This window comes from Pteronotus mesoamericanus, unplaced genomic scaffold, assembly GCF_021234165.1.
Source record: "Pteronotus mesoamericanus isolate MK-2021 breed Mesoamerican mustached bat unplaced genomic scaffold, CSHL_Meso_final contig_101, whole genome shotgun sequence".
NCBI lineage: Eukaryota > Metazoa > Chordata > Mammalia > Chiroptera > Mormoopidae > Pteronotus > Pteronotus mesoamericanus.
In genome coordinates this window covers 23,587,902-23,613,040 of record NW_026555001.1, presented here as the reverse complement: position 1 = coordinate 23,613,040, position 25,139 = coordinate 23,587,902, and the positions used below count along the sequence as shown (strand labels likewise).

General features: G+C 44.5%; 1 protein-coding gene across 1 annotated transcript in view; it reads right to left on the bottom strand.

Moving 5' to 3' along the window:
- NBAS (NBAS subunit of NRZ tethering complex) overlaps positions 1-25,139 on the bottom strand; it is a 264,240-nt gene that overhangs the window by 69,910 nt on the left and 169,191 nt on the right. Inside the window, exons 41-44 of the mRNA XM_054569493.1 lie at positions 19,211-19,440; positions 15,364-15,474; positions 6,340-6,590; positions 4,976-5,310 (exon numbers count right to left, since the gene is read on the bottom strand). Of these exons, the coding sequence (XP_054425468.1) occupies positions 4,976-5,310; positions 6,340-6,590; positions 15,364-15,474; positions 19,211-19,440 (927 nt within the window). The remainder of the gene's footprint in view (positions 1-4,975; positions 5,311-6,339; positions 6,591-15,363; positions 15,475-19,210; positions 19,441-25,139) is intronic.

Here is a 25,139-nt window from a genome sequence, read left to right as displayed (position 1 = left end):
TTATCAAATTAAAAAAAAAAAAGTGACACCAGTCAACATAACAACAGCCATCCAATAAGAATAAAAATTATACCTTTTTTTGGTCAGACTGGCAAAAAATGTATTTTTTGGTGTGCTGCAGAATTTTCGTAATCAGTTTACGTGTGCCAGGAGATGGAAAAGGGTGAAGATCGCTGATCTAGATGAACGGTTTTGGTGTAAAGAGCACAGAAAGTTCAATGATGTGACTTCAGACTCTACATTACTGGTCTTTAAGTATCTATCACTTGTTGAGATTCAGTCAATGCCCAAAATTACAGTCTATTAAAGCCCTCCCCCCCTTTTCCAACCTCATATCTGTGGAAGGCTGGATTTTCTTCATTTACTTCAAACAAAACAGCACAGACATGTTCCATTAAGCCATACATATAAAAGTAAAATGATGTTTACATCTCATTAATTTTTTTTCTTTTGGAAGTATAGTTATTTTTCCATTAAAATATACTATTTATGCTAACCTATTGTATAATGGGTCTATTACTGGTAGTTTTAAACTTTGCTAAAATTTATTGGTTTTAATTTCTAATATGACAAATATCAATGCATATAAACTTAATAAATAAAAGTCCTTTAGGGTCCTCAGTAATTTTTAAGAATGTTAAGGCATCCAGAGAGCAAAAGGCTTAAGAATCACCAATCTGTGCTAATAATTACTTATTTAAACAACTACTCAAAGAATACCTATATAAAACTTTCATATATATATATATATATATATATATCGTGTAGTAGATTAATTGCCAATAAAAATGATGCTTGAAGGTCAGAGGTCAAACTAGATACAAGATTCTCAGGCATTTTTCTGCTCTAATCCAGAGGAGACAGGGTATTCCTATCAGAAACAGGAGGAGCTGAAACAGAGGGCGCAGGGCGGGCGATAGGGGGTGAGGGCAGCAAATGCCTACCCAATCCAGGAGGAGAAGCACCAGAGAGGAAACCAGGTGGCCTCTTCTAATTCTGTGACTACCTGGGGTTTTCAAAGAAGGATCCCAGCAAACTTCTGGGTGGCATTTAATAAGCGGGAGGAGTCCTTTTCCCATCCTTGCTTGTGCGTGGTGCCACGCCAGCCACAGAAGGTGAGTGAGAAGGCTGAGATTACAGTAAGCTCATAACCACACCAGCTCGGAACCACACAAATAGCGTCTGAGTGGCACTTCAGCTTCTTTGACCATTTTCCTGCATTTCCAACCCACTAACTTCTCTGTCTCTTCTACAAAAAAAGTTACTAATTAGTGAACTGAAAAAGCAATAGGAAAGCAACTGAACCAAAAGAACTGGACTGAATCAAAAGAAATAATTTAGAATTAGAGCAAATGTACTTTAAACATTCATCCCAGAATCCGTTCACCAGTTCTTTACAGTTTGGTTATGAATCCAACGTGGGTATACATTTGAAAACTGTATACCATGTATGAGTAGTATATACACTTATTTTACATTTTTAACATCATGCACAAGCTGTGGGAACATCTGGTGATTTGCAAAGTTGGCAAAATCCAGCTGCACTTCCTTGTCCAAATGTGTCCTCCGACATGCGTGGGTTGTTCTGCAATCCGAATTTTCTCCCCCCCTTCCCCGTAAAAGAGCACTGTGTGATTTCTAACATGCACTGTATCTAAACTTCATACTCTTCCTCTCTGAATGAAAAAATCAAAAGCCTGCCAACTAACAAAATGAGGAAAAAATAAAAAACTAAACCAAAAATACAAAATCAGTTTCAAATGCACCTGTCTCGCTTTTCTACAGCTTAACCGGATACAGCAGGAACTGCCTCCTGAGACGGGGCAGCCGACCTTTGGGCGCCTCGGGGCCACACTGGAGGAAGGAAAGTGGTCTTGGGCCACACATTAAATACACGGTGACACATCATCACAAAAAAAACCTCATAATGTTTTAAGTAAATTTACAATTTTGCATTGCGCCACATTCACAGACATCCTGGACCACATGCAGCCCGCGGGCCGCAGGCTGGACACCCCTGGTGCCGCGAAGACAACCCTGCTGAGGCCAACACCACGTGAACCAGGGGAAGGCAGTGCCATCGTTAACCGCCTCAGTCCTTGCAGGGCCGGTGCTGCACCTTCCCCGCAGGACCTGGGCACAGAGGTGCACAAACAACTGTGTAATGCATCCTCCTATGGCTGGAGGGCATCTTAAAGGTGTATGATTAAGAAACTAAGGTGATGAGAATGTGCTAGAAACATAAAACATCATAAATAACTAAACCTCCAAGTGGACTCTACATCCAATTCCTAAGTTTAATCGTGAGCACACAATTGCTGTTGGAAAGTCCAGAGCCATCTGACCACCTCCATACACATGTCCACAATCAACTATGGCCTTGGTTGGTCATGCTAGGCTTTGTTCTTGCCCACATATAGCTAAAACCTCCTTGGGCCTGAGGGGAGTGAAGGCCCCTCCATCTTCCTGGCTGGTGTGTTGGTCTCACTCCAGCCAGTTCACAAGTCCCAGCTCTGGAGCCACCTCCTGGGATTCCAACTCCCCATTTGGTTCAGCTCTTCCCTCCAACACATACATCCTGCACTGCTAACACTCTCTTGGACTTTGAACCTCTTCTCAGTCTTGGAGATTCAAACCAATGTTTGTTTGAATCCTGTCTTTTCCCACGCATGGCCAGAATCCTGCCTGACCTTCCCTTTTAGACTCAGCCCTGCCCTGGACACACCTGAGGACAGACTGATCCATTTGGACTGGAAACCCCCTGGCTCTCTGGTCCCCCTGCTCTCCCACAGATCCTAGAACGCCTCCGGGCTCCTTGATGCTGTCTGTTTGTTCTATGGCTTCTCAGGTAAAGCACAGTTCAGTGAGTAAGAGCAAAGGCCCTATTTGGAATAAGGCTCCTTGAGTTCAATTGTGGCTCCTTTTTTAGCAAAGTAGCTTTGTTGAACTCACCTACTAAAACCAAAGTAATAATATCATCCAGTTCACATATTACTCAGCCACAGTCTCTGCCTCAAGAAGGTAGCAGTCCAACAGAAATTCCTGAGGCTAAGCCACAGAGCTGGTGAACAGCAGGTTCAAAGTCAGGCTTAGAGGACGCCAAGTTTGGGCTCTTTTCAAATATATCATGCTACTTCCCTTTAAAGTCATCCTTATTTTCTTCTTTAAAAAAAAAACACACAAAATGATTATCTCTTTTTTATAGCAGTGGTTGTAAAATATAAAACCAAGTTATTAACTAAATTATCTGATGTACACTAATAAGGAAATGAAGTAAGCAGTTACCCACAATCATGAATCCAGCAGGTTAGTTAAAATGAGCATTCCCCAGAGATGTCTGAACCCCTACCTGTGCCACCTTCCAAGCCAATGACTTGAATTCCTAGCCTTTATACTCAACTTCCAGGAGAGTAGTAGCCATAACAAAATTCTTGGGACAGGGTACTAAGCAGACTTGCCAACTTGGGGGAATAAGAGAGCAAGCAGCAAAGAGGGGCCAGAGAAGACAAAAAGGAGGCTCCAAAGACAGTACAGCTCAGCAGCTGAAACCAGAGGGTGGGAAACTTTCTGGGAGAGTTAATGTCAGTGAGAAGTTTACATCTGTTTAATGGGGTAAGAGGGCAAGGGAGGGGGGGAGACGAGGACTCACACTGTCTACCCAGAGTAAAACTGTACATTGTTGAAGGACCTAGAGCAAGAATTAGAGCCCAGGTAAAGGGCTCCATCCTGAGCACAGCGTAGGCATTAGAAAATGCAACGCAGAAGCCCACAGATAATTCTATCATGACATACACAGTCTGTCCAGAAAGTATCTAGCTATATACTAAGAAAAATAGAGGCACTTATTGAAGAAAATATAGGTTACAAGAAACATTGTACCATAGGACAATGACAGTTCAGTCCCCTTCAAAGTTATGCCCTTCCGGAGGAAATCTGGTTCATTGGTAGCGGTTTGAATCGTCATTAGCCAACTGCGGCATGATGTTCCTTCTGCTCCTTATGGAGTGAATTCTGCCAGGACACATTTCATGTCAAGATCTTGCATCAAAATCTTGGACACAACAGTGTTTTAAATCCCCAGATCAGCTTCTGGTTCTCTTACTGTCCGTCATTGATCTTTGTTGATTGCAGCCCATACATGTTCAACATTTTCAAGTGTTCTGCTTGTTGCAGGCCTTCCAGAACGTGGATCACTTTCAACAGATTCTCGACCATCTTTGAAGTATTTGTGTCACACTTTTATTTGCGTTGCACTCATTGCATCATCCGTGAAAGTTTCTGAATCATCTGAATATTTTCCAGGGAAGAACGTTCAAGCTTAACACAAAATTTGATGCAGATTCGTTGCTCTACTCCCTCAGTCATTTTGAATGCAAGGTCCACACAGTACTCAGGCTCATTCAATGGCATCTGCCACCCCCACTAGTACAATGAAGTCACCACTGTTCATGCATGCACATTCCAGTCCACTCTCCTTGCTGGCCAGGCTACATCAATGTCGTGCAAACTGTTCTCATTACATTAGCAATGGCTAGACTTTTTCTGGACAGACCTCGTATACTACATGATATTCAGGCGAAATTTCTTAAGGGCTCACTTTAACCACAGCTAAGTTGTTAGACTGGCTGAACGCATGTAATGTGGGCTGGGCACTAGATGTTCCTTCCACTTGTCAACTGGAAAGAACAGGATGAAGGCTTTACTATAAAATGACATGTTATAAGAACACATATATAAAATGCACATATAAATTAGAACAGTCAAATCTGATTTAGCCTACTTGCACATCTGTGACAGAGGAAAGTGATTTCCCAATTAACACACCTCATGCTTAGCAAAGAACTAAAACAGCACCATGTTAACAGTTCCAGTTTTAAGAAAGGAAATAAAAACACAATCTACAGAATGTAAGAACAACTTTCATTTCTTCTAAAACATTGACTCTATCGATACTTTAGACTGTCGTTCTAGTTACCTTGGTCACGGCTTTGGAAGAAAATGTAACTGCATCCACGACAGTGATGAGGTCTCCAGGGTGGAGGCGATCGAAGTACTTCACGCAGACGTCAAAGGCATGGAGCCACTCGGGTGTGGACTCCGGGACTTGTTTGATGAGGTGAGGGTCTCCAGCCCAGAACAACTTCTGCAGCCAGACGGTGTACAGGGAGCTGGGGGAAAGCATCCGTCCATCCTGGTCAGGGATTTTGGGAGCCAGCTTGGAAACAGATAAGATATTCTGACTTGAAAGAACTGGCTCCAGTGCTTCCAGTGGGTTCATGTTTTCCTCTGTCAGTCTTTTATAATTGAGACCTAATGGAAAGAGGAGAAAGAGAGGAGTTCTCTCCAGCACAAACATGCAGAGGCTTCAAACACACACAGAGCCCTCTGCATGGCCAAATGCAAAGATTTTGTCAGCCCATTTAGTTACAGCCAATCGTTTAGTTGCCCCTTAGATCAGAAGATCTGAGTTCTAGTCCCAGCCTGCAATGTAACCAACTCTGCAATCCTGGCCAAGTTACACGCTCTGTGAGCCTCAGCCTCCTCCCGTGTACACTGGAGAGGGCGCTCTGTCCTCACTTCTTCAGTCCCCCAGTGGCCCCTGGGCTGTCCTGTATCAGTGCCCTCACCAAACTGCATTATAGTCATGGGTCATGCATCTGGCTACCAGCTACCAGAAGGCGGAGATGAATCAGAAGCCCTGTCTTCTGTGTCAGTTCCAGGGTCTAATCTGGTCACTCGGCAAACCACTGACAAACTGAAGTAAATTCTCATAATTGTTATGAATACTAAATAAACATAGATTTGAAAATGCCTTGTAAATTATAAAGTACCACAGAGATTTGAGGAGTATTAATGTGTTTAATTTCTTTGTTATGAGCATAAAGATACATAGACACCACTCTAATGATTTCCACAATTTATCAAAGATGCAAAGGCTCTCACTTTAATGGGGCCCACACACGCTTTAAACATATAGCTCCACCGAAGCATAATTCTGCCCAACTGCCTGTTGTAAGTTATCTCGGTCTTGACATTTATATAAATAAAATATAACCAATGGGAGAAGAAGGAAAATAAACCTCTGCAGTCCAAAACATCTGATTTTAGTGCCTGGTGTACTGCAAGCCACTGTGTGAGTTTCAGTAGGTTTCTTAGGTTCCCTGGTATGTAATTCCACCGTAAGTGAAGGTGTGGACAACAACTAAAGACAATTAGCATCAAAATCCTGTAGTTTCAGACCTATGTCAGCCATGGTACATGAAAATGATTGTGTACAAAAAATATAATCCCTAGATTTAACTTTAAAGATGACATCAAGCAGGGGAATGATCATCTTACCTGATGCAACTACCTTAAATTTCTTTAGCAGCCGAACGTGGGTTTCCGGTTTAATGGCATATTTCCCCAAATCTGCACAGCCACAGCTTTCCAGAAGAGTGAAGTAATACAGCAGCCTTTCATGATCAAAGCCGCCGATAGTGGGGTAAATGTACTTGACCATGTGCTTGTGGAAGCCTTCAGGATCGGTCTTCAAAGTCTCAAAGAGATGAAGGGCTTGGGCTCGATTTTCAATTTCTGCTGTGGACAAACTGAAATCAGGAGACAAAAAACAATGTGTTAAAGTTTGGTTCCTTTATTAAACACAATTTTTTTTTTAATCCAGGAGGAAAGGCTACTTCGTATAGGTCCCTTCCTTCTGTCTAATCAAAGACAGCAAACCACCGAGAAGCAGGTAGTTTATATAAAGGAAAGCAAACGTGTTCAATGCCTATGACATAGTGAGCCATTTGGGTGTGATTTCCTGCCGGTCTGCAGCCTCCCTGGCGGCTTCTCATTCCCGCAGGTGGGCAGCTGCCCAATGGTTTCTAGTTAGGAAATGGACCCAGATCTGTTGGCTTCCACTATGCATTATTTATTCATGTCACAAGAATAATTAAAATAGGAGCTTCATTATAGAAACGTAAACAATCTTATTATTTCAGGAATTAAGGAATCTGTGAGGGGAAGAAACAACCCCAACCTTTGGGCATAACTATGGCATCCAAGAACATTGAACAGATACTGGATAGACCCAAAATTGATACGAAGTTCAAATAACATTAAAATCAGCAAGAATACGTACATGCACTTTGACCTGAATTACCTGTAGTCATGAATGCCACTTAAATAAAAACACGTATCTTATTATTTTCACCTTGACTTGGATGTCTTTATAATACAATAAAAATGTTACTTTGGTAGATCAGTTGTATTTTGCGGGGTGAAGGGGAGGGCTTAATTCTGGTCTTGTGCCGCCCTGAACAGAACACAGAGCCGCAGCCCAGCGTGCTTCCGCTGCCCGGGGCAGGGCGGGTCAGGCAGGCCTCCGCACCAGCAGAAATGGGCTCTCGACAGCAGCCTCGGATGTAACTGAGTGAGTGAATGAGTCCCCTGGCAGCACAAGTGAGATTTCACATAGTTTCAAAGCAATCCTTCGAGAGATGACACCCCATTTACTGGAATTTCCACTGTTAGAAAGTGCCAAGACATGTTTTTGGTTTATGTAGATAAAGTTAAAATAAATCATGTTTTAAAATTGTTACGAGAGGTAGTACTTAGGATAACAGCGTCAACCTATAAAGTCAAAATATCAAGTGATTTAAAAATGCTCTTTGAACTTTCACTTCAAGGGAAATGCTATTTTTCTATTAAGACATAATCGAACAGTTATAAAAATATACTGATCTATAAAAATGTACCTGGTCTATAAAAATTTCCCTGTCTCCTCTGAGTACCCTTCTGCTCTGGCAGTCACAGCATGCTTTAACTACATATTACCTTGTCTAGACTGTATACCCTCACTATACTGTATGTCCTCACTATACTGTATACCCTTATCTAGACTGTATACCCTCACTAAGCTGTGTGACACTTGATGGCAAAGATGGTATCACATCTTTTCTACCTGTAGATTCTCAGCACCAAGCACCACTGTGTTGGACAAGGGACACATTAAGCACATGTGTGTGAGGTGTGCCAAAGTGACGAGTGGATGAACAAAACTGTAGCGTCCTCTATGGAACCACGGCAGTCGATGCTGGGAGGGTATGACGATCTGTAACATCAAGCTCTCCCTCAGAGGTTTGAAAATCTAGTAGAGTTATAAGTTCTCAGAATTAAACAACAATGTAAAATAACGGCATGGGCTGACAAATAGCACACAATTATATTCCAATCAGGAGTAGGATCTCTAAAGCTTTTACTTCGAAGACAGTAGGAATCAATAACAGAAGAGTTCATGAAAGAAGTACTTGAGCTGGGCACTGCAGAAAGGAATGAAGCAAAAATAATATGAACAAAGCAGTAAGACAAGAAAGCACAAGGCCTGTGCAAGAAACGTGAGTGTATTGGATGGCTGTTCAGAAAATATTCTTGATCCTATCACTATTCAAAATATGCAATGCTATCTGTGAAAGATACTGTATGCACAGTGGTGTATGAAAGTGACTCAGAATTTCTGACTCCCCTTCATAATTTCCAAATTGAAGTCTGAATACAATATAGCAAAGAAATAAATAATAAACCATGTGGCCCCACTGAGATGAATCATTTTGACAAAGCTCTGTAGGCAGAACAATGTGCCCAATGGAGGGGGTGGGGGGTGCAGTTTGTGCGGGTTACTATGGTAGACTAGTTAAATCTAGGTCATTACCAACTAACAGATGGGAGGTCAGAGAGGTTCGGGGACTTGTCTAAGACCAAGCATCCAGGTCTGACTGGACTCGGTGTGGCTTTGTCCACCTTGTCGTGAAGGAACCATTGACTGATGAGGTCACGTGCCCACAAGAGAAATCCCTTCAAACACGGGATTCTTTCTGTAACACGGGCACTAGTTCTCTGCCCTGGAGCAACCATCCAAAAGAGCTCTCCCGTCAAACCTCATTCCTAACAACCTGAGAAACCGAGCATTCAAGACAGGCTCCTCTACAGAGTGGCCAGGCAGTGACTGAACCGTAACAGTTTTATTTCATCTGTGTTTGCCTTGATTCTGAATAGTCTCTCTCAATCAACTTTACTTTCTCTCTCATGCAACCCACTTATTCTTCTGCGCCTACAATTCGGTTCGCCAATGTGCAATTTTACCTAATTATCTTGTCAAGAGAGATACTGGAATACCTTTACAGACACAAGATAAATACCAAAACCTCCCTCTTCGGTAAACTGCAATATACTAAGATCCTTTATAGATGCCAGTAATCAATAACCCATTTTAATAGTTTCATTGAAAGAAGCTGTTATCTTCTCTTTGGAAAAAGAAATGAAATCTCTGCTTAGAAAACAATTTCAAAGAACACACATTCAAGAAAGAAGGAAGAAATAGCATGAAACCATTGTGGACTTTTCACTAATCAAATTAATAATCACCCTTAGAAACAAGTTTGTGTGTTTTCTTGAACCAAGATGTAGCTAGCTACAAAGCAGTGTGTATATTTATACAATGCATTTTTAACTTGCAGAGATTAACTAAGGAAGAAATTAGCAGCAGTTGTACTCAAAGCACAAGGAATAAATCATAGTACAAAGTCCATGATCAGCGTGTTCCGTAATGGCCTGAAGTTGCCAATCCCCCAAAATTCAAGAACAGCATGTACTGAAAGGTCTTATATTTGTATAGAAAAACAAATTTATTTCAATGCATATTTCTTTACCCAGTCTGAGACTGAGTAACAATGCAATCCCATGAGCTGAGGAAAGAAATCCTTAGGAGAGCAGAGGAAGGAGGAGGGAAGGAGAGAGGGAGGGGGTTGCAGGGAATGGCTGAAGAGGACAGAGGGATGGAGAGGGGTTCACGGGTTCAGATGTGGTAACTTCTTGGTATCTCCCCCCAAGATTGTCCCAAAGGTATGAAGAGCTATGAATCCAAATTAACGACCAGGATCCAGGGCGAGCAGGGCCCCACCACCGAGTCCCGTGGGAAGAGGCAAGGCTGCCTCTCGGGCTCCAGGACTGACCTGTGGACACCAGGGGAAGCACTTTCCCACGCGTGCCCGGAATGAACGTCACCTGGGTGCCCGATCTGCAACGCCTCCTGACCGCCGGCGGTGTGATTATGCAGGCAACGTGGTCAAAATAATCATGGCGTTTTTCAGTTCTGTCAACGTTTTGGCCACATGTCTTTGTAAATCAAAAAATAGAATTTAGCTTTTCGAGGTCACCTAGATAGTTGATGAGAGGGTCACTAATGAGTGTCTCAGGCTATTTCTTGTCACACAAATACTCAGTGACGTCCTTTGTAGCAGGTTTTCTATGAACAGAGTGGTGACATGACAGCTATGGGAACAGCGGCTTCATCGCCTCTTCCGTAAGGACAACCCTGACCCTTAAGCCTTTTAATTTCCCATAAAATGTCAATTCTGATTGGTTTATATAGTCTCATATTATTATCTCCTGAACAAGAAATACTTTGAGACACCATAGCACAGAAATGGTAATAGCATTAGTTACTGAGCATTTATTACACACTAAGTACTATATCATCTCATTTAATGCTCACAAAGCAGATGAAATTGATATCCTGACTTGAAAAATAATGGTTCCAAAATCAGGGGTGCAACATTAGGCTAATAGTGCTCATAGGATACCTGTAAATCTGGTCTGTTTCCAGAATTAACAATAGAAGCTTTTTATTTTTCTGAGCACCTACTACATTCAGGTATTTTGTATAAATCTCAAATCTCACAGCAGTTCTGCAAAATGAATAAGAAGAGCCTTTATACAGAGAAGGAAATGTGCACAGAGGGATAAAACAACTTGTTTACCTAGAACACATGAGAAGGAAATCACAGAGCCAGGGCCTGAGCCCAGACTTGCAGGATTCAAAGCCTGCACATCCCACTGATGGAAACTGGCCGAAACACGCCCTGCGGCTTACGTTTGTGCCCCGGCCTGGAGCTTCTGACTGCTCAGTGGGGAGGGGCCTGAAGGACCACGACAGGCGAAGGGAGGTTGCAGATCTGCGGGAGGAGTCACTTCCATTTTGGTAACGGCAGTAACTAGTTCTTCCGTTTTCGAGGTTGGCAGATTTCGTCTTTCGCACAATACAAATCATAATTTTGGTTCTCTTTTACCCTTTGGCCTAAAGAAAGATCAATACCAAATACACAGCTATGTTTTCACAACCCTGTGCAACCTGTGACCTGAGTATCTACATTCTACCTTCCTACTCTAATATGGATTTTTCCTGGTCCTGAATTTTATTTATTTTCATTTTCAATATTCTGACATACTTTCAGTGAGCTACCCTACCTTAAATCCTCTCTCCATTCACTAATCATTCTCACATTAGCTTCATGATGAAGCCAGGTTTCTTTAACAGGGGAGAATATGGAAGAGAAGGCTAGAATTTCAAATTCCTTACCACAGGCAATCAAGCCTCAAACCTGATTATGAGCAAAGCAACCCTCAGGAATAAATCCTGTTTAATTCAGAAAAAGGTAGAGGCACTGTATTTTAGTCACCTCCCCACAGCTGTGACTCGCTCTCACCCCTTGTACCTGGGACCGAAAGACCCTCCAGAGGATACGAGGGGCAGGAACAGCAGCACAGAGCAGCACCACTGGAGGCCCTGGGACCGGGGCCCTGCCCTGGGTCTGAAGGACACGGTATAAATTACGTGTCAGAGAAGATGACGGCATCGTGATGTCCGCCGCCCAGGCAAAGTCAGGTGGGAGATCACCTGGGTGCAGGGTGTTTGGCTTTCCGGCCTGCTGTTTAAGTCAGAAGAGACAGGGTGGAGAGAGGTGCCACGGCGGTCGGTCAGGGTGGTTCTGGCCCCTAGTTAGCTCTCCTTTGTCCGCCGGTCCCAAGCCACACGCCTGCGTTCCCTGACCCAAAAACGCCCAGAATGCCCCTGCCCCAGAGCCTGCTCGCTCTGCCTGGAATGCCTTTAACCTCCAACGGAGGGCTCTCTCCACCTCTGAAGAGAGGCCTTCCCTAGCGGCTCCTCATGCATTTCCCATGCGGCATTTACCATGACCAGCAATGTATATTGGGGGGGGGGGGGTGGGGGGGGGGTGTGTGTGTGTGTCTGTCTGTCTGTCTGTGTGGTCTCCCTGTCAGAATATTATAAGCTCTACGAGGGAAAAGATGTATCTATCTTGTTCAGCGCTTAAACCTATGCTTGGAACATGAGGATACTATAAAACTAATACTAATATTTAATGGATGAACAAATAGAGTACTACTCCATCATCTAGAAGCATCCCCTGGCATTTCAAAAGGATCCTGTGTCCAAAACCTAAAGACACGGAGCAAGCAGAAATGACAAAAACCACAACAGGAACAACTGCAGTGGCCCTCCAGAGCCACCAGGCCATCTTCTCTCCAGAGATCTCCTCTGAGCTTCCCCGGCCTCTCAGGTGGGGACCACAGTCCTGATAGCTGCAACAGTAGTGGCTCAGGAGGGTTAGGGAGGCTCAGTGCCACACAGCAGGTCTTAGGGGCAGATGTGGATCCTGAAGTGTGCTCTGACCCCAAAACCCACACCCTACCACTCGGCCACAAGTGCGCCGTAGTTCATGCTGTCTCTGAGAGCCACCGAAGTGTCCAGAGCAGGCCAGAGACAGAGGCGGCTGCTAAGCTGGCAGGGGTGGAAGATCAGCCCGCGGTGTGGGGAGCTGGACTCGCCCGGCAGAACTGAGAGGCTGAGCGAGCCAGTGTCTGCCACGAGGCCCCTGAGAGCTATCACTGCAGTCTGAAACCACTAAGAGGAGGGAGAGAGGGAGAGGAGAAGGCGGAAAAGGACCTCAAGTTTGGGTGTCCATGAGAACTCTCCGTAGCAGTGCAATGCCCGTGTTAGCTGCCATGAACGAAGCACCAATCATAGGTCAGCACGTCGCGAGGTCTGACACTATCCTATGGAGTATTCTAATTGTTATTACTACACCCAACGTAGAATTATGGAAAGAGTTTGAGGGGCCCCAATTCCCTTGTGCAGGGGCACAGAGCCACAGCGAGGACGTCTCTGGCTCTCTGGGGTTGAAGATTCAACACTCTACTGCCTGACGCTGCTGCCCCCAAAGCTGCCCGCATGGCTCACCTGTCCATGTGCTGAGGCAGGGACTGTTTCCAAAGCCGACCAGGAAGAAGGGGGATGTAAAATTATAGGAAAATCACCAGGGCGGCGGGGGGCGCTTTTAAAGGAACGGTAAACCAAACCCTAAGGTAAACAACATTAATTTCCTTGTGACTCTGACCCACTGACTTCCCATTGACACTGACTCAGCAAATAAACATTGGGTGATTTCTACTGTACTAACAAGGCTAATTTCTGATACCAGCATTAGCAAGTTTGATCGAATAGCAAGGTAGACTTCAGCCTTTTAAGTAAAGACCAGGGAGCACCAAACACACTGGCTAAATGGGTATTTGGGGTTTTGTCGCTCACAAGTAATCACACAGGGGGTAATGATTTCCTGCTCTCGAAATTGCTGTGAGTCTGCATAATCACACCACTATCAGGTATAATGATATGCCCTGAACAGTCTTGCATATTATTTAATTGCTTGATAATTTATAATATATTCAGAGACCAGTGAAGCATCCTGTTTGTACAGATATGACACCCTTTTATTTAAAAATGCCAAGATATTTTTTAAATGCCAATATGCATATCACAAGAAACATTTATTTGAACATATTACTGTGCCTCAAAACTGATTAATTCACTTCAATATTTATCATAGATAACACTACCACCCATGTAGCAATTTCATAAATACTTAAATTGTAGATGTTAAAATTTCAAAGTGATAATAAAAATTAAAGATGCTAAGGTTGGAAGCACTTCTGGACCGCTTCGTGGGATCTGACCCCATTTGATCTGCCTCCCCTTCTTTCGCCTCTTTCTTCCAGCGGGCTCCCCCAGCAGAAGAGTCTGTCCCCTCTCTAGCCTCTCTCTGCTCCTTCTGCACGCACTGCTGGCAGCTCTTACTCCACCAGAAACTGTGGAAGGTCCCCAACGTCTGTCTTATGTCCTCTCCTCTTCCCATTCTGTCTGCATCCCCAAGCTCACCCATCACCTGAGTGCACGCAGCACCAAATCCGTATTTACAGCTCCACCTGCTCCTTTGGACTTGGATCCCTAAGAACCACCGCCTGCCTGACCTTGGCTCTTGGGCATCTCAGGGTGTAGAACTTCTCCATTCCATTACCTTTTCCTCACCCTCCCCTCCAAATACCTTGTCTGCATTATTCCCTGTCCCCTTGAGTGACGTCACCACCCAACAGGAAGACCCAGTGAAAACTTGGGAGATGATTCCTAATCCCTCCCTTCATATTTAGTGGATGTTTATTAACCAATTTGTTAAGTACTACCTATTTCACTTTCCAGATCTCTCTGAAACCCTTTCTCACTTCTCCTGTACTTTCAAAACCTTTGTCCGAGCTATGGTCATCTTTCACCCAGTCTATTACTATAACGGCTCCTTAACTGGCCGAGGTATCTCTACCCCGGCCTCCCTAAAATCTTCCCTCAATATAGTAACCAAAGTGATCTCAAAATGTGGATCAGATAATATTACTTCGTTTCTCTTTACCAAAATCCTGAAATGGCATCCTATCACTCCCGGGAAGACGCCACAGCTCCCGCGAAGGCCTGCAGAGTCCAAGCCTCGCTCGGGGTCTGGCCTCCAGGCTGGTCCGTGGTCTCATCACACACTGGGCTCCCCGATGCTCAGGGCCTCAGCCACATTGCCCACCTGCTGGGTGCTGAGCCGCACGCATGCCCTTCCTTCTGTCAAAGAGCTTTTGCACTGAGCTGTTCTGTCTCCCTAGAAAATGGTTCTCTGCTCTCCTTGTAGTGCAGTTAATTTCAACTCAATATTTAGGTTTCAGCTCAAGAGTTATTTCCTCAGGAGAGCCTTCCCTAACAATGCCAAATCCTCAGTGCCAAACTGGGCTCTCTTACCCAATTTGTCACTGCTTTGATTTCCCATTTGCTGATGTCATTGCTCTGTTACACTCTGTCCCTCACATTAGACTACAAGTTCCGAGACAGCTGGGACGCCTGCTTTTGCTCGGTACTGGAACCCCAGCATCTAGTTCCTAGTACAAAATAGAGTCTCAATAAAAACTTTCAAATGAATGAATGAATGAATGTTCAAGTATCTAACTCAGGACTATTATTACTGAAAAACAAAAATGAACAGACTATTATTAGAATATTTGTGTATCACTGATGAATAAAGAAAGAATGTACGACGACAATGGTCTATTGTAGCTGAAAAGGAAAAGGAAAATTACAATATATAACTTCATGACTCTTTCAGAATAGACGGAAAAGAAATTCATGGACATAAACTTACACAGGAATTGTGTGCTTACCCACTGTCGCTGAACAAGAACTCCAAATGGGTCATAAAGACTTCCCACCGGGAGACGCCATAACGCTGCGCCAGAGAAAGAGCAATGTTGTAGACGTTTTCCTCAAGTGTTCTTCAGGGAGGTCCATCAGCCACAGGGGAAGGAGAGGAGAGACACACATTACCTTAATCAGCACGGAAAATGCTCCCCAGGACCGCTCTCCAGCTGGGGTGGTGCAGCCAGCCCAGTCCTTAATAAAGCATTCCATATAACTCAGGGAAAGGACTTCTAAGAGTTTTTATGCTGCTTTTTCACCGTGGTGCATCGCAGCTGACCAAGGAACTTTCTAGACCAGTGGTTTCTCAGTCAAGGGTGATTTGTCCTTCCAGAGATATCTGACAATTGTCTGCAGACATTTTTGATTGTCACAGTGGAGGAGAAGGCTGTTGGCATCCAGTGGGCAGAGATCAGGGATACTGCTAACCATCCTACAAGGTAGAGAACAGCCCCCCCCCCTCAACAAAGAATCATCCAGACTAAAATGCACTGAGGCTGAAAACTTCTGGTGTAGACACTACAGCCTACAGTCAAAAAATAACGCAAAGGAAATGCATTCCTGCCTTAGGGGTAGGTATTTGAGAAAGCACAGTTAGTTACTCAGCAAATTTTTATGTTCTCCACACTGTACCAGGTATTGTTAGCTGCTTAGAACATGAAAACAAACAAGGTTTTTCTTGAGGAACTCGTGGTCTAGTGGAGGACATGAAGTGTGGACCACTAATTAAATGCTAAGACTAGAAAATACTGTGAGAATGGAGACAATAGAGTGACCAATTTGACCTGAAGAATGAAGAATGAACAAGCATGAACCAGGCAGAGAAGGAGGGGAGATAGGTGGGTCTCCTATAGAGGAGAAAGAAGGGGCGGGGCGAGGTGTCACAATTAGGAATGTACAGGGTCCTTGGGTCATCTGATGGGCAACGGAGGGCCAGTGGAATGTATAAACCAGGAAATGGTGTCCCCTGTCACCGAATCTGAGAGTCTCTGGGCACATAAGTAATTTGGATCCAGAGCACCCACATCAAGGCCAGTTTGGAAAGACTACTGTACAAGATGCATTCAGCCCAGAAGGAGAGATGTAAGGACGGAGATTTCAGTTGGAAGAAGAGCGGACAAAGCCACACAGGCAGGAGTGAACATGTTATGATTAAGTAACACTGTGGAGACAGGAAACCACGACACTCACAGGTCTGACTGGCCAAGGGTTGGCAAACGTTTCTGTGAAGGGCCGGAGAATAAGTCTCTCAGCCTTTGCTGCCATACAGTACTCTGTAGGATATTCTTCTTTTTATTGTTTTTTATTGTTGTTTTTCCACAGACCTTTAAAAAATGTAGAAACCATCCATCCTTTGTGCATGGACTATAAAAACGAGGCCAAGGGCTGGACTAAGTCTGCCAGCGCATGGATTATTAGGTCATTGTCAATTAAAAACTCTCTCTTAAAACACTGATTGAGTACCTACCTCCACGTGATGGAACGAGAATTCCTGGGGAACAGGGACCATTAGCAAATCCCTTTTCCCATCACGGGAGTCTGGCCCACTGCCTGGCACCAGGTATGTGTTCATTAAGTATTGATACCTTTCTCATTTGATCAAGTGGGGAGAAACCACACTATATTATGACCTCTTCTCGGCGCCCCGGACTCACGACTAAGGAATTCTCTAAAATATGCAGACCATAAAGGACAGATACACTGCACCTGCAGAAAACAACGACCATTAAAATGGAGGTGCAATTAATAAGAAAATGAATGGTAATACTGAGTGCAACTGCAGACAGAGCCACAGAACAAGCGGAAGCAGGTCCTTTAAAGGTTCTCACGTGTGGGACACTGAAATCCCAAATCCAAACCAGAACTGCCAACTCAAAAAGCCTACAGATGCTGACACATTTAAACAAAGCATCCAAAGACTGCTGCACGTTTTTCTAAGCAATAGATTATGGAAAGGTTCTATTATAGATATATTTATCAAAAGCATGTATTTGTCCCCTAGGACATACTTCAAATACCATATGCCAGCTAGATACATGGAAAAGGAAAAAAAGGATAAAAACTCTAACAAAATGTATTTGATGATATAGGGCATGCTTTATCTTACAAACTTTTATTCTGTAAAACAACTCTTTTCTAAGAAACCATGAGCATGGCACCAGGGACTGCAAAACGCCCACAGGAAAAGCTCACTGGACTTGGAACTAAGAAGCCCACATTCAACTTCTGGCTGTGTGACCTTGAACTACTCTTTAAAACTCTCTGATTCTCAGAGTCTTCTTTCAAAAAAAGAGGAGGTTGGATTAAATTATCTCTTTGGTCCCTCTGAAACTGCACATTAAATGATTCTATGAAATTATGAACCTCCAGAAGGACAGAGGGGAAAAGAATACTCCACATTTCTTCCCTTAATTGAGTCCAGCTATAGGTTGCTACTGCGATCTTCCTTTGATCTCTCTATTCCCTGACTTACTCTAAAGAGAATTTGGAGTGTTTTGTTGTAGGGAAGAAGCCCAGGTTAATGCAAAATTATTACAGGGCACCAGGGCTACTCTGCTACTTTCTCAAAGGTTTAAATAATAATGATGAAAAATGATGTACACCATGACCATACCAGGCCTATCCTTGTTACTTTAAAATAACATCGGGGGAGAGGGATAACTGTTAAATGCAGGCACAATTTAGCCTCAGCTTCAAAGGCTGAAAGCCTCGAGTGGGCTGCATGCCAGCACCTCCTTAAGAACCCAGCCAGGCCGGGGCAGGGGAGGTGGGGGGTGTGGCGAACATCTCACGGCTCCAATAGGTGAGAGCGCAAGGTTAAAGTTGCAGTTGGGACCCAGACCGCCTAAATGTGGTCCAGTTACTTCAAGCCCCCAAACTTCATGTTCTTCAGCCATGAAACAGGGATAACAACCCTGACATCACATGTTTACCTTTGAGGATTAACAGACGTTTAGAGAGCACCTAACCCCATTCCTGGCCCATGGTAAGCACTCCACACGCTCTGGGTGAAAAGCAAAACACCTCAATTTAATACCCATTGTGGGTGATCACACTTTCCCACTTCCTGACACGTCAGTAATTCTCATTGGATCTGAGCTCACTGGATGTAAAAGGAAAAATGGAGAGCAGGACCGAAACCTGGGGGAACGCCAGGCGAGAAAAGGCACGCTGCCTGCTGGCCCTCAGCCTGCCCTGCCTCGCCTTCTCACAGAAGGGCCCGCTCCTCTCTTGCAAGGAGTAAGGGAAAAAGGGGAATGGCAGCTGCTGCCGGCCTGGAAGGGGAGAGACTGCTCGGGCTGGTCAGTTCTGCTTTGTCTAGAAACCCAGGAAGGACGAAGGTGCCCTGAATCCACAGCACAGGGTCCGTCCTTCCTCTTGTATTCAATCAGCTGCGTCCATCAAGAAAATAAAACTGCCATGAACTTGAAAAGGGAGACTTGCATCCAGGAGTAAAAGGCAATCTTGTATTTAAATTTCTGTCATAAGTTTCACACTTTTCACCCCTGATAATACCCTACTCACCTCTAAGATGGTAATAATCTTGGTGTTGAGCTATCAAAGTCATGGGAAATTTTTTAAAGAGTTCCCACCCTTACTATTTAAATCTGCAGGCTCAAGATGTTGTCTGCACCCACTGACCCAGCTGGGGAGACGCATCCCTCACGTGGTCAGCAGAAGCAGGAGAAAGGAAGCCTTGTTTAGAGCAACAATGAATGTCGGTCGTCAGAGGGCTGCGGCCAGCAGTTCTGCTAATTCAACTCGCCCTGTTCTGTTGAAGCCCATCCCTTCCCGAGATAAAAGCAGCCTTACTCCGCCAGGCCGAGGATCGTCTGCCGCTTGTACTGCTCGTCCGCCGTAAAGCGCTGCACGTCCACGCCCCTGCGCAGGCCCCGGAGCACCTGCGCCTGAGTAAGGTCCAGGAGCCGCTCGTTGTAGTAGCGTAACTGCCCGGTCAGTGCGGCCACCTCCTCGGGCCAGGCGTCCTGTCCATATCGAGACACGTGCCCGGTGACCATCAAGATGAGCTCTTTAGGATCTGCCTGTGAGGAACAGGAAAGAAGTTGCAGGAAGAAGACCGTGTCTCCGGGGCACCCGTGCGGCCCTGCGCTGCAGGGGCGCGGCCTGCAGACCGCAGACAGGACACAGGGCCGGGTCTGGAAGCAGGTCTCTAGACTCCTGCTCTGCCTTCTTCCCCCATAAAAACCCCACCCACAGGATAAAGAACATATCCTTGCTTTTTCAACTACCATCAACCTGCATCCGGTCCGTTCCCCAATTACCTGGTCATCGACAGTTCACCCCGACAGTAGCTGCCGTCATCACGGCCTCTGGGCAAATGTCCTGTGAAGCCTCCATGTGCTCTCTGTGACAGAGCTGCGGCCGGGACCCCCTAATGATGCCCAGACAGCTGAGGAGAAGTGTCTTCCCCCAGGATAAGTGAGGGCGGGAAATCTGCCCCTCGTCCCGAAATTGTAAAACCCTTCCAGTTGAGTAAGAAAGCACCAGCCAACTTTTACTCTGCTCAGTTTGGGGCTCAGTGGGATATTGTCCTACAATTCTTAGCAGCTTCTCCAACCAGTAAAATTATTCAAATGGAACAAAATCCAGAATCTAACTGCTGACAGGAGAGAAAAATAATGATTAACTGAGGACATTCATTTATATTAAAGTTGGTTTGGGTGTCAACGAAGTAATGCAGCTCAGCCATGATTTTGGAATTACTCTGGGAACTCAATAGCTGAACAACCCAGTCACTCCCAATTTCTGGGAAAACATAGTATATATTTTAATATAAGCAAATTAGGAAAAAAAAAACCCTCCAGAATTTACCTTTGGTTCTCAGAAATATACCTAATTATAGTAAGTTGTCAACATTTCTAATGTGTAAGCCATTACTTTGAGCTACACAGGAATTTGTCAATGTAGAGTCCACATTACAAACATAGCCTGCCATTCTCTCTAGATTCTATTAAGGAACAATCTGGGAGTATTGACAAAAACCAGTTAAAAAAGCCTTGGATTCCAACAGGTGGATATGAGAAAAGGTCCACCTTACTAGAATTCTTTCCCTAACTCTAGGCAGATACTGAGTCCCACTCTCAAAACACACAGGTATCTCAAGTCAAAAGACCTGGGTTTGAAAACTAACTCCCCAAAGTAAGTTACCAAACCACTGTTCAACTCATGCAACAAATATGTTTGTGTGTACGTATTAAATAGCAAGTGACATACTAAGATGCGTCCCTTTCCTCCAAGAACGCTGCCTAGTAGGGGAGACAACAAGCAATGAGAACACGATGTGTGATACAGCAAGCACAAGGCACTTTTCATACAAAGGAGCGGGACTTCGGCAGGTGTGATGGAAGCCTTCTTAACGTTAACATCTAGGCTAACTACTCAGATATCAGAAGTGAAAAGATCAGCAAAAAATAGGGAGACAAATTCAGTACAGGGTAGAGAGTACATGCTAAGTCCTGGGTGGTGAAGGCCTGCTGGAAAGATGGGGTGAAGAAAGCAAATCTTCCTGCAGCTGCAGAGTGCTTTGGGAATCACCTGCATGTGGATGGTGTTTCTGGCAATGGACCTGGGCAGAGGGGATTCTTGCTCCCAGGAACTTGACAGCTAATACTGAGCCCAATCCCCTCTCTTCTTGCTGACCGCAGCCTGGGGGGGCACCACCCTGAACACCCACCATGGGCTCAGCCACCTCGAAGTTACTGCTACAGGGATGCTGCTGAGGGGCCGGCCAGCCCACCTCCGCCTGCCCTGCACCCTAGACACACCCTGGTGCTGCCTGTTGTCCTCAGGTCTCCCCTGCTTAGGTGTCTCTGCCTGGTGGTGATCAGGATTCAGGGAAAGAGGAAAGCTCCGCTGGAGTTGCTCTTTCACTGAGCTACAAGTCTATAGCCATTTGTACTCCCCCAGCAAACCCATGTTCACCAAACAAGAAAGAAAATTTTTTTCACATACACTCTGACCTGTGGCTTCAGACTAAAGCACTCGGCCTGACGTTGACGTTGCCCGGTGCCCAGTGCAGGAGAGGCTGTGGCCGCCCCGCCTGCCTGCGAGTGGTCCCGGGCCCCTCCCTACCGCGCTCCTGCTTCCCTGCCCCTCCTCAAGGATTCAGCCACCTCCAGTCTCCTGAGGCCTTCTCCAGTTTTTGTTCCACATTCATTTTTCACTTTTTGTTTTCTGGAACATCCATGATTTGATACCTGTACTGGGAAACTGGCCTACAGGCTTTTCACTTGACCATAACACAGTATTATAGTTTCTGAGGCAGAGACCCAAAGTCATACTCTGTGAATCTGTCTTTGCCAGAGTACAGGCATGGGGCGAAAGGGAGACACCTTCACTGGCAGCCGTGGCTTTCAGGTCAGGGTACGCGCCTGTACTCCAGCCCCCCACTTAGCAGAGATACAGTGTGGGGTAGGTTATTTGCTGTAAAAAGAGTATCAGCAAGCACACAGCACAGTCTCCTCATGGTAGGTGGTAAGGCCCAAATAAAATAAGGTATTTTAAAGCTTTCTTTTCTCCATTGTTAAATGAAAGGAAATTGAGCCCAGAGCTTTCTCTCAGGCAATTAAAAACAAGTGCCTGACAAAGATATATACACAAACAAATCACAGAAGGCGTCTGAGTATAAGCACCGCTGCAGAGTCACACACCACGGATGCCACAAACTCTGCAGAGCAGGGAACTCCCTCTGGTGACTCTTCCAGGGCTCAGTTTCTTCAGATGTAAAACAAAGGAGCATCACGAGATGGTCACCGTCCTAAGACTAAAATTCTCTGAGTGTATCAGAATCTAATCATGAAAATAACGTAAGTTATTTTACGTTATTAATGAAAACTTTGTAAGTCCCCCCAGGGGTAGAACTGAGGATGTTCTACATTCATCTCATTAACGCCTCCACCAGCTATACAGAACAGATTTCTTTGTTAAAAATGCAATTTCAGACCAACATTACAGTTAATAGATTCCCACAGTTTAAACTACTTTATTCTCTTCTCCTTTAGTAAGTAGACCCTGTCCCGCGGCGGCCAACCTTTGGGCATCTCTGCACCACACTGGAAGAAGAGTTGTCTTGGGCCGCACATTCACTACACTGTGACACATGATCACAAAAAAATTTCATAGTGTTGTAAGTAAATTTACAATTTTGTGTTGGCCGCATTCACAGCCATCCTGGGCTGCATGCGGCCCGTGGGCCAGACACCCCTGTTAGCCCCTGTGTGAATAACTTTTATTTCGCATTCTTTGAACAGCACATTTGCTCACTTTTCTAAGAAAAATTTAAGAACAAGTACCGACTATTTCAGTCTTCAGCATGGAACACAGTGCTAAACAACGTGAGCTGAATCTCACTGAGTACAAACAGTCCTGTGGAACAGGCATCTGCCAGGATCACCTTTTCCACACAAGTGTGAGGAGGGGCGTTAAGTTGCGTAAGGCCATTCGGGGTAAGTAGCAGAGTGGCGATATGATTCCCCAGCACCGCCCTTTCATGTATGGTAGGCAGGGAGGGACGTCTCCTAACGTTACAGGGATCTTGATGGGACCAGTGTACACGGAGCTCCCACCAAACGTGAGACCCGTCATTAGAGTCCTTTTACAAACGACCGCCTTTCCGCGATGGACTGAACGCTGTCATTCCACTGTCCACCCAGGCTAACTCTTTGACACATATCTTCTTCCTCTCTTTCCTTTTCTACATATACTCACATGTCTATAGATACAAGTGCCCACAGAAGACACACAAAGATAGGTGTTCAACTGGATATCTGATTTGAGTATATTTCTAAGGCTTTTGTTTTTTCCTCTCCAGTGATAACAGAATTTTAGAATCATAAGCAAGAACACCACTTCCTGTTCAACCCCTTGATATAAAAATACCTCCTTTTAAAATGTGGTCCTAATAAAGTGGTGAATTAGGGGTATTCCACTAATTCCTTGGTGATAGGTTTCTAAGTGTCTTCAGGTTTGTGGATAATCAAGTATTTGTTAAGTGTATAGGAAGATTTTCAATACTTCAATTTATTGTCTTTAAAACATAATGCTAATAGCAAAGGACAACTCGCAATGTCTTCCAAGAGAAAGGAAAACTAGTTATGGGAAAAAAACATGGGAATTGGAATTATGGGTCCTTGCCTCCTGAGCCTCACATTTTCTCTCGCTAAAACTTCAGCCCTGTCTTCTTCATAGGGCCTCATAAAGACGAAATGAGACTGAACAGATACGCGTGTTGCGACTTCTAGCTCTCTACACAAATTATTTTCTTGTCATTATCACTACTTTCTATCCTTTCCTCAAGGAACTTTGTTCATGATTACTTCCAATATTCTATTTAAATTTTAATAACAATTCTACCCCTGAGCTTATCACAACTTCCCTCAAAATATTCCAAAGATTCTTCTACTCACCCCAACATTTCATCTCATATACACCTTCCTTCACCCCACAGGGGAGCACCCTGGAAGTCTCTAAGGCACTCGCTCCCCCATGAATTTCATCTGCGCCTCATGCCAAGCCCGTGACGACCATGGCAGACTGCTGTCCCTACTTCGCAGGTCCCACGACAGGCCAACTGTCGCAGCTGTGGCCCTGCGGGAAGGAAGAAGTCAAACCCCCTATCTCTCACCTAAAATCGCTGTTTCTTGGAAGGGCACATCCAAACCTCTCTCCCGCCCACACGCAATGCACAATCCGTGCGTGTAAGAGCCATTAGCCTCTAAGAAGCGGATGAAGGACTTTATAGGGAGCTCCGAAACCTTCCATAGTCGGGATTCAAAGTGATGCTGCAAAACACCACAGGCTGCAAAAACTAACAACATAAAAAGGTATCAAAATTTTCAAATGAAAGCATGTAAAATTAAATTATTCTATTACTTCTCCAAAACTTAGCAATGCAAATTTGGGGGGAGGAGTGAATAAAATACAATTTCTTTAAAGAGTACGGTCAAGTCCCTGTGACAACAGAATATTCATAAATATTCATGACAACAGAAGGCTCTGACCCACTAGCGCTACTAGTTAGAGATATTGAATCCACCCCAGGTTAATAGTCCCCATTTCTGGGTAATAAGGCCGGGAAAGTTTCACTCAGGTGGTGTGGCTGCCCCTCTAGGGTTCTTATTTGCTTGAGATAACTTTGTACTCAGTATTTTCAATTAAGTAGCTTTAGAAAACATTTTAGAAAGAGTCTGCCATAAACTTTTGCATTTAATCTCCTGCTGGGTTTGATTCTCTGGAATACGAAACTATAGAATATATTTCCATTTTTAACTGATTTTATCTTCTGAAAATTTTTCAAAAGAATGCTCAAAAGATCATGCTTCAAGATGCATATCGAATAATTATAAAGGTAATATATTAGTGAAAAAAAACAAGGTATAGAACAGTGTGTGTGGCTTACTCACATCTGCATAAAAATTATTATATAAATATAAATCTGGGTACCTGTGTGTGTGTGTGTGTGTGTGTGTGTGTGTCCATCAACTATTTCTGGAAGGACACAAAAGGGAAACAATGATTTTTAATTGTATACCATTTTTATCACTTGACTCTTTTGGCCATGGGCATATTGTTTTCGATCATAAAAACAAGTTAACCAGAACAGATAGTAGAAGGGGCAGTTTTTTTCCCAACTGACCACCTGGCCCTCATCCTCCTGCATCGCAGACGAGAGATGAAGGCAGTGCGGGCTGCTCCACAGACGGCTGGGGGCCCCCCTGGGGCC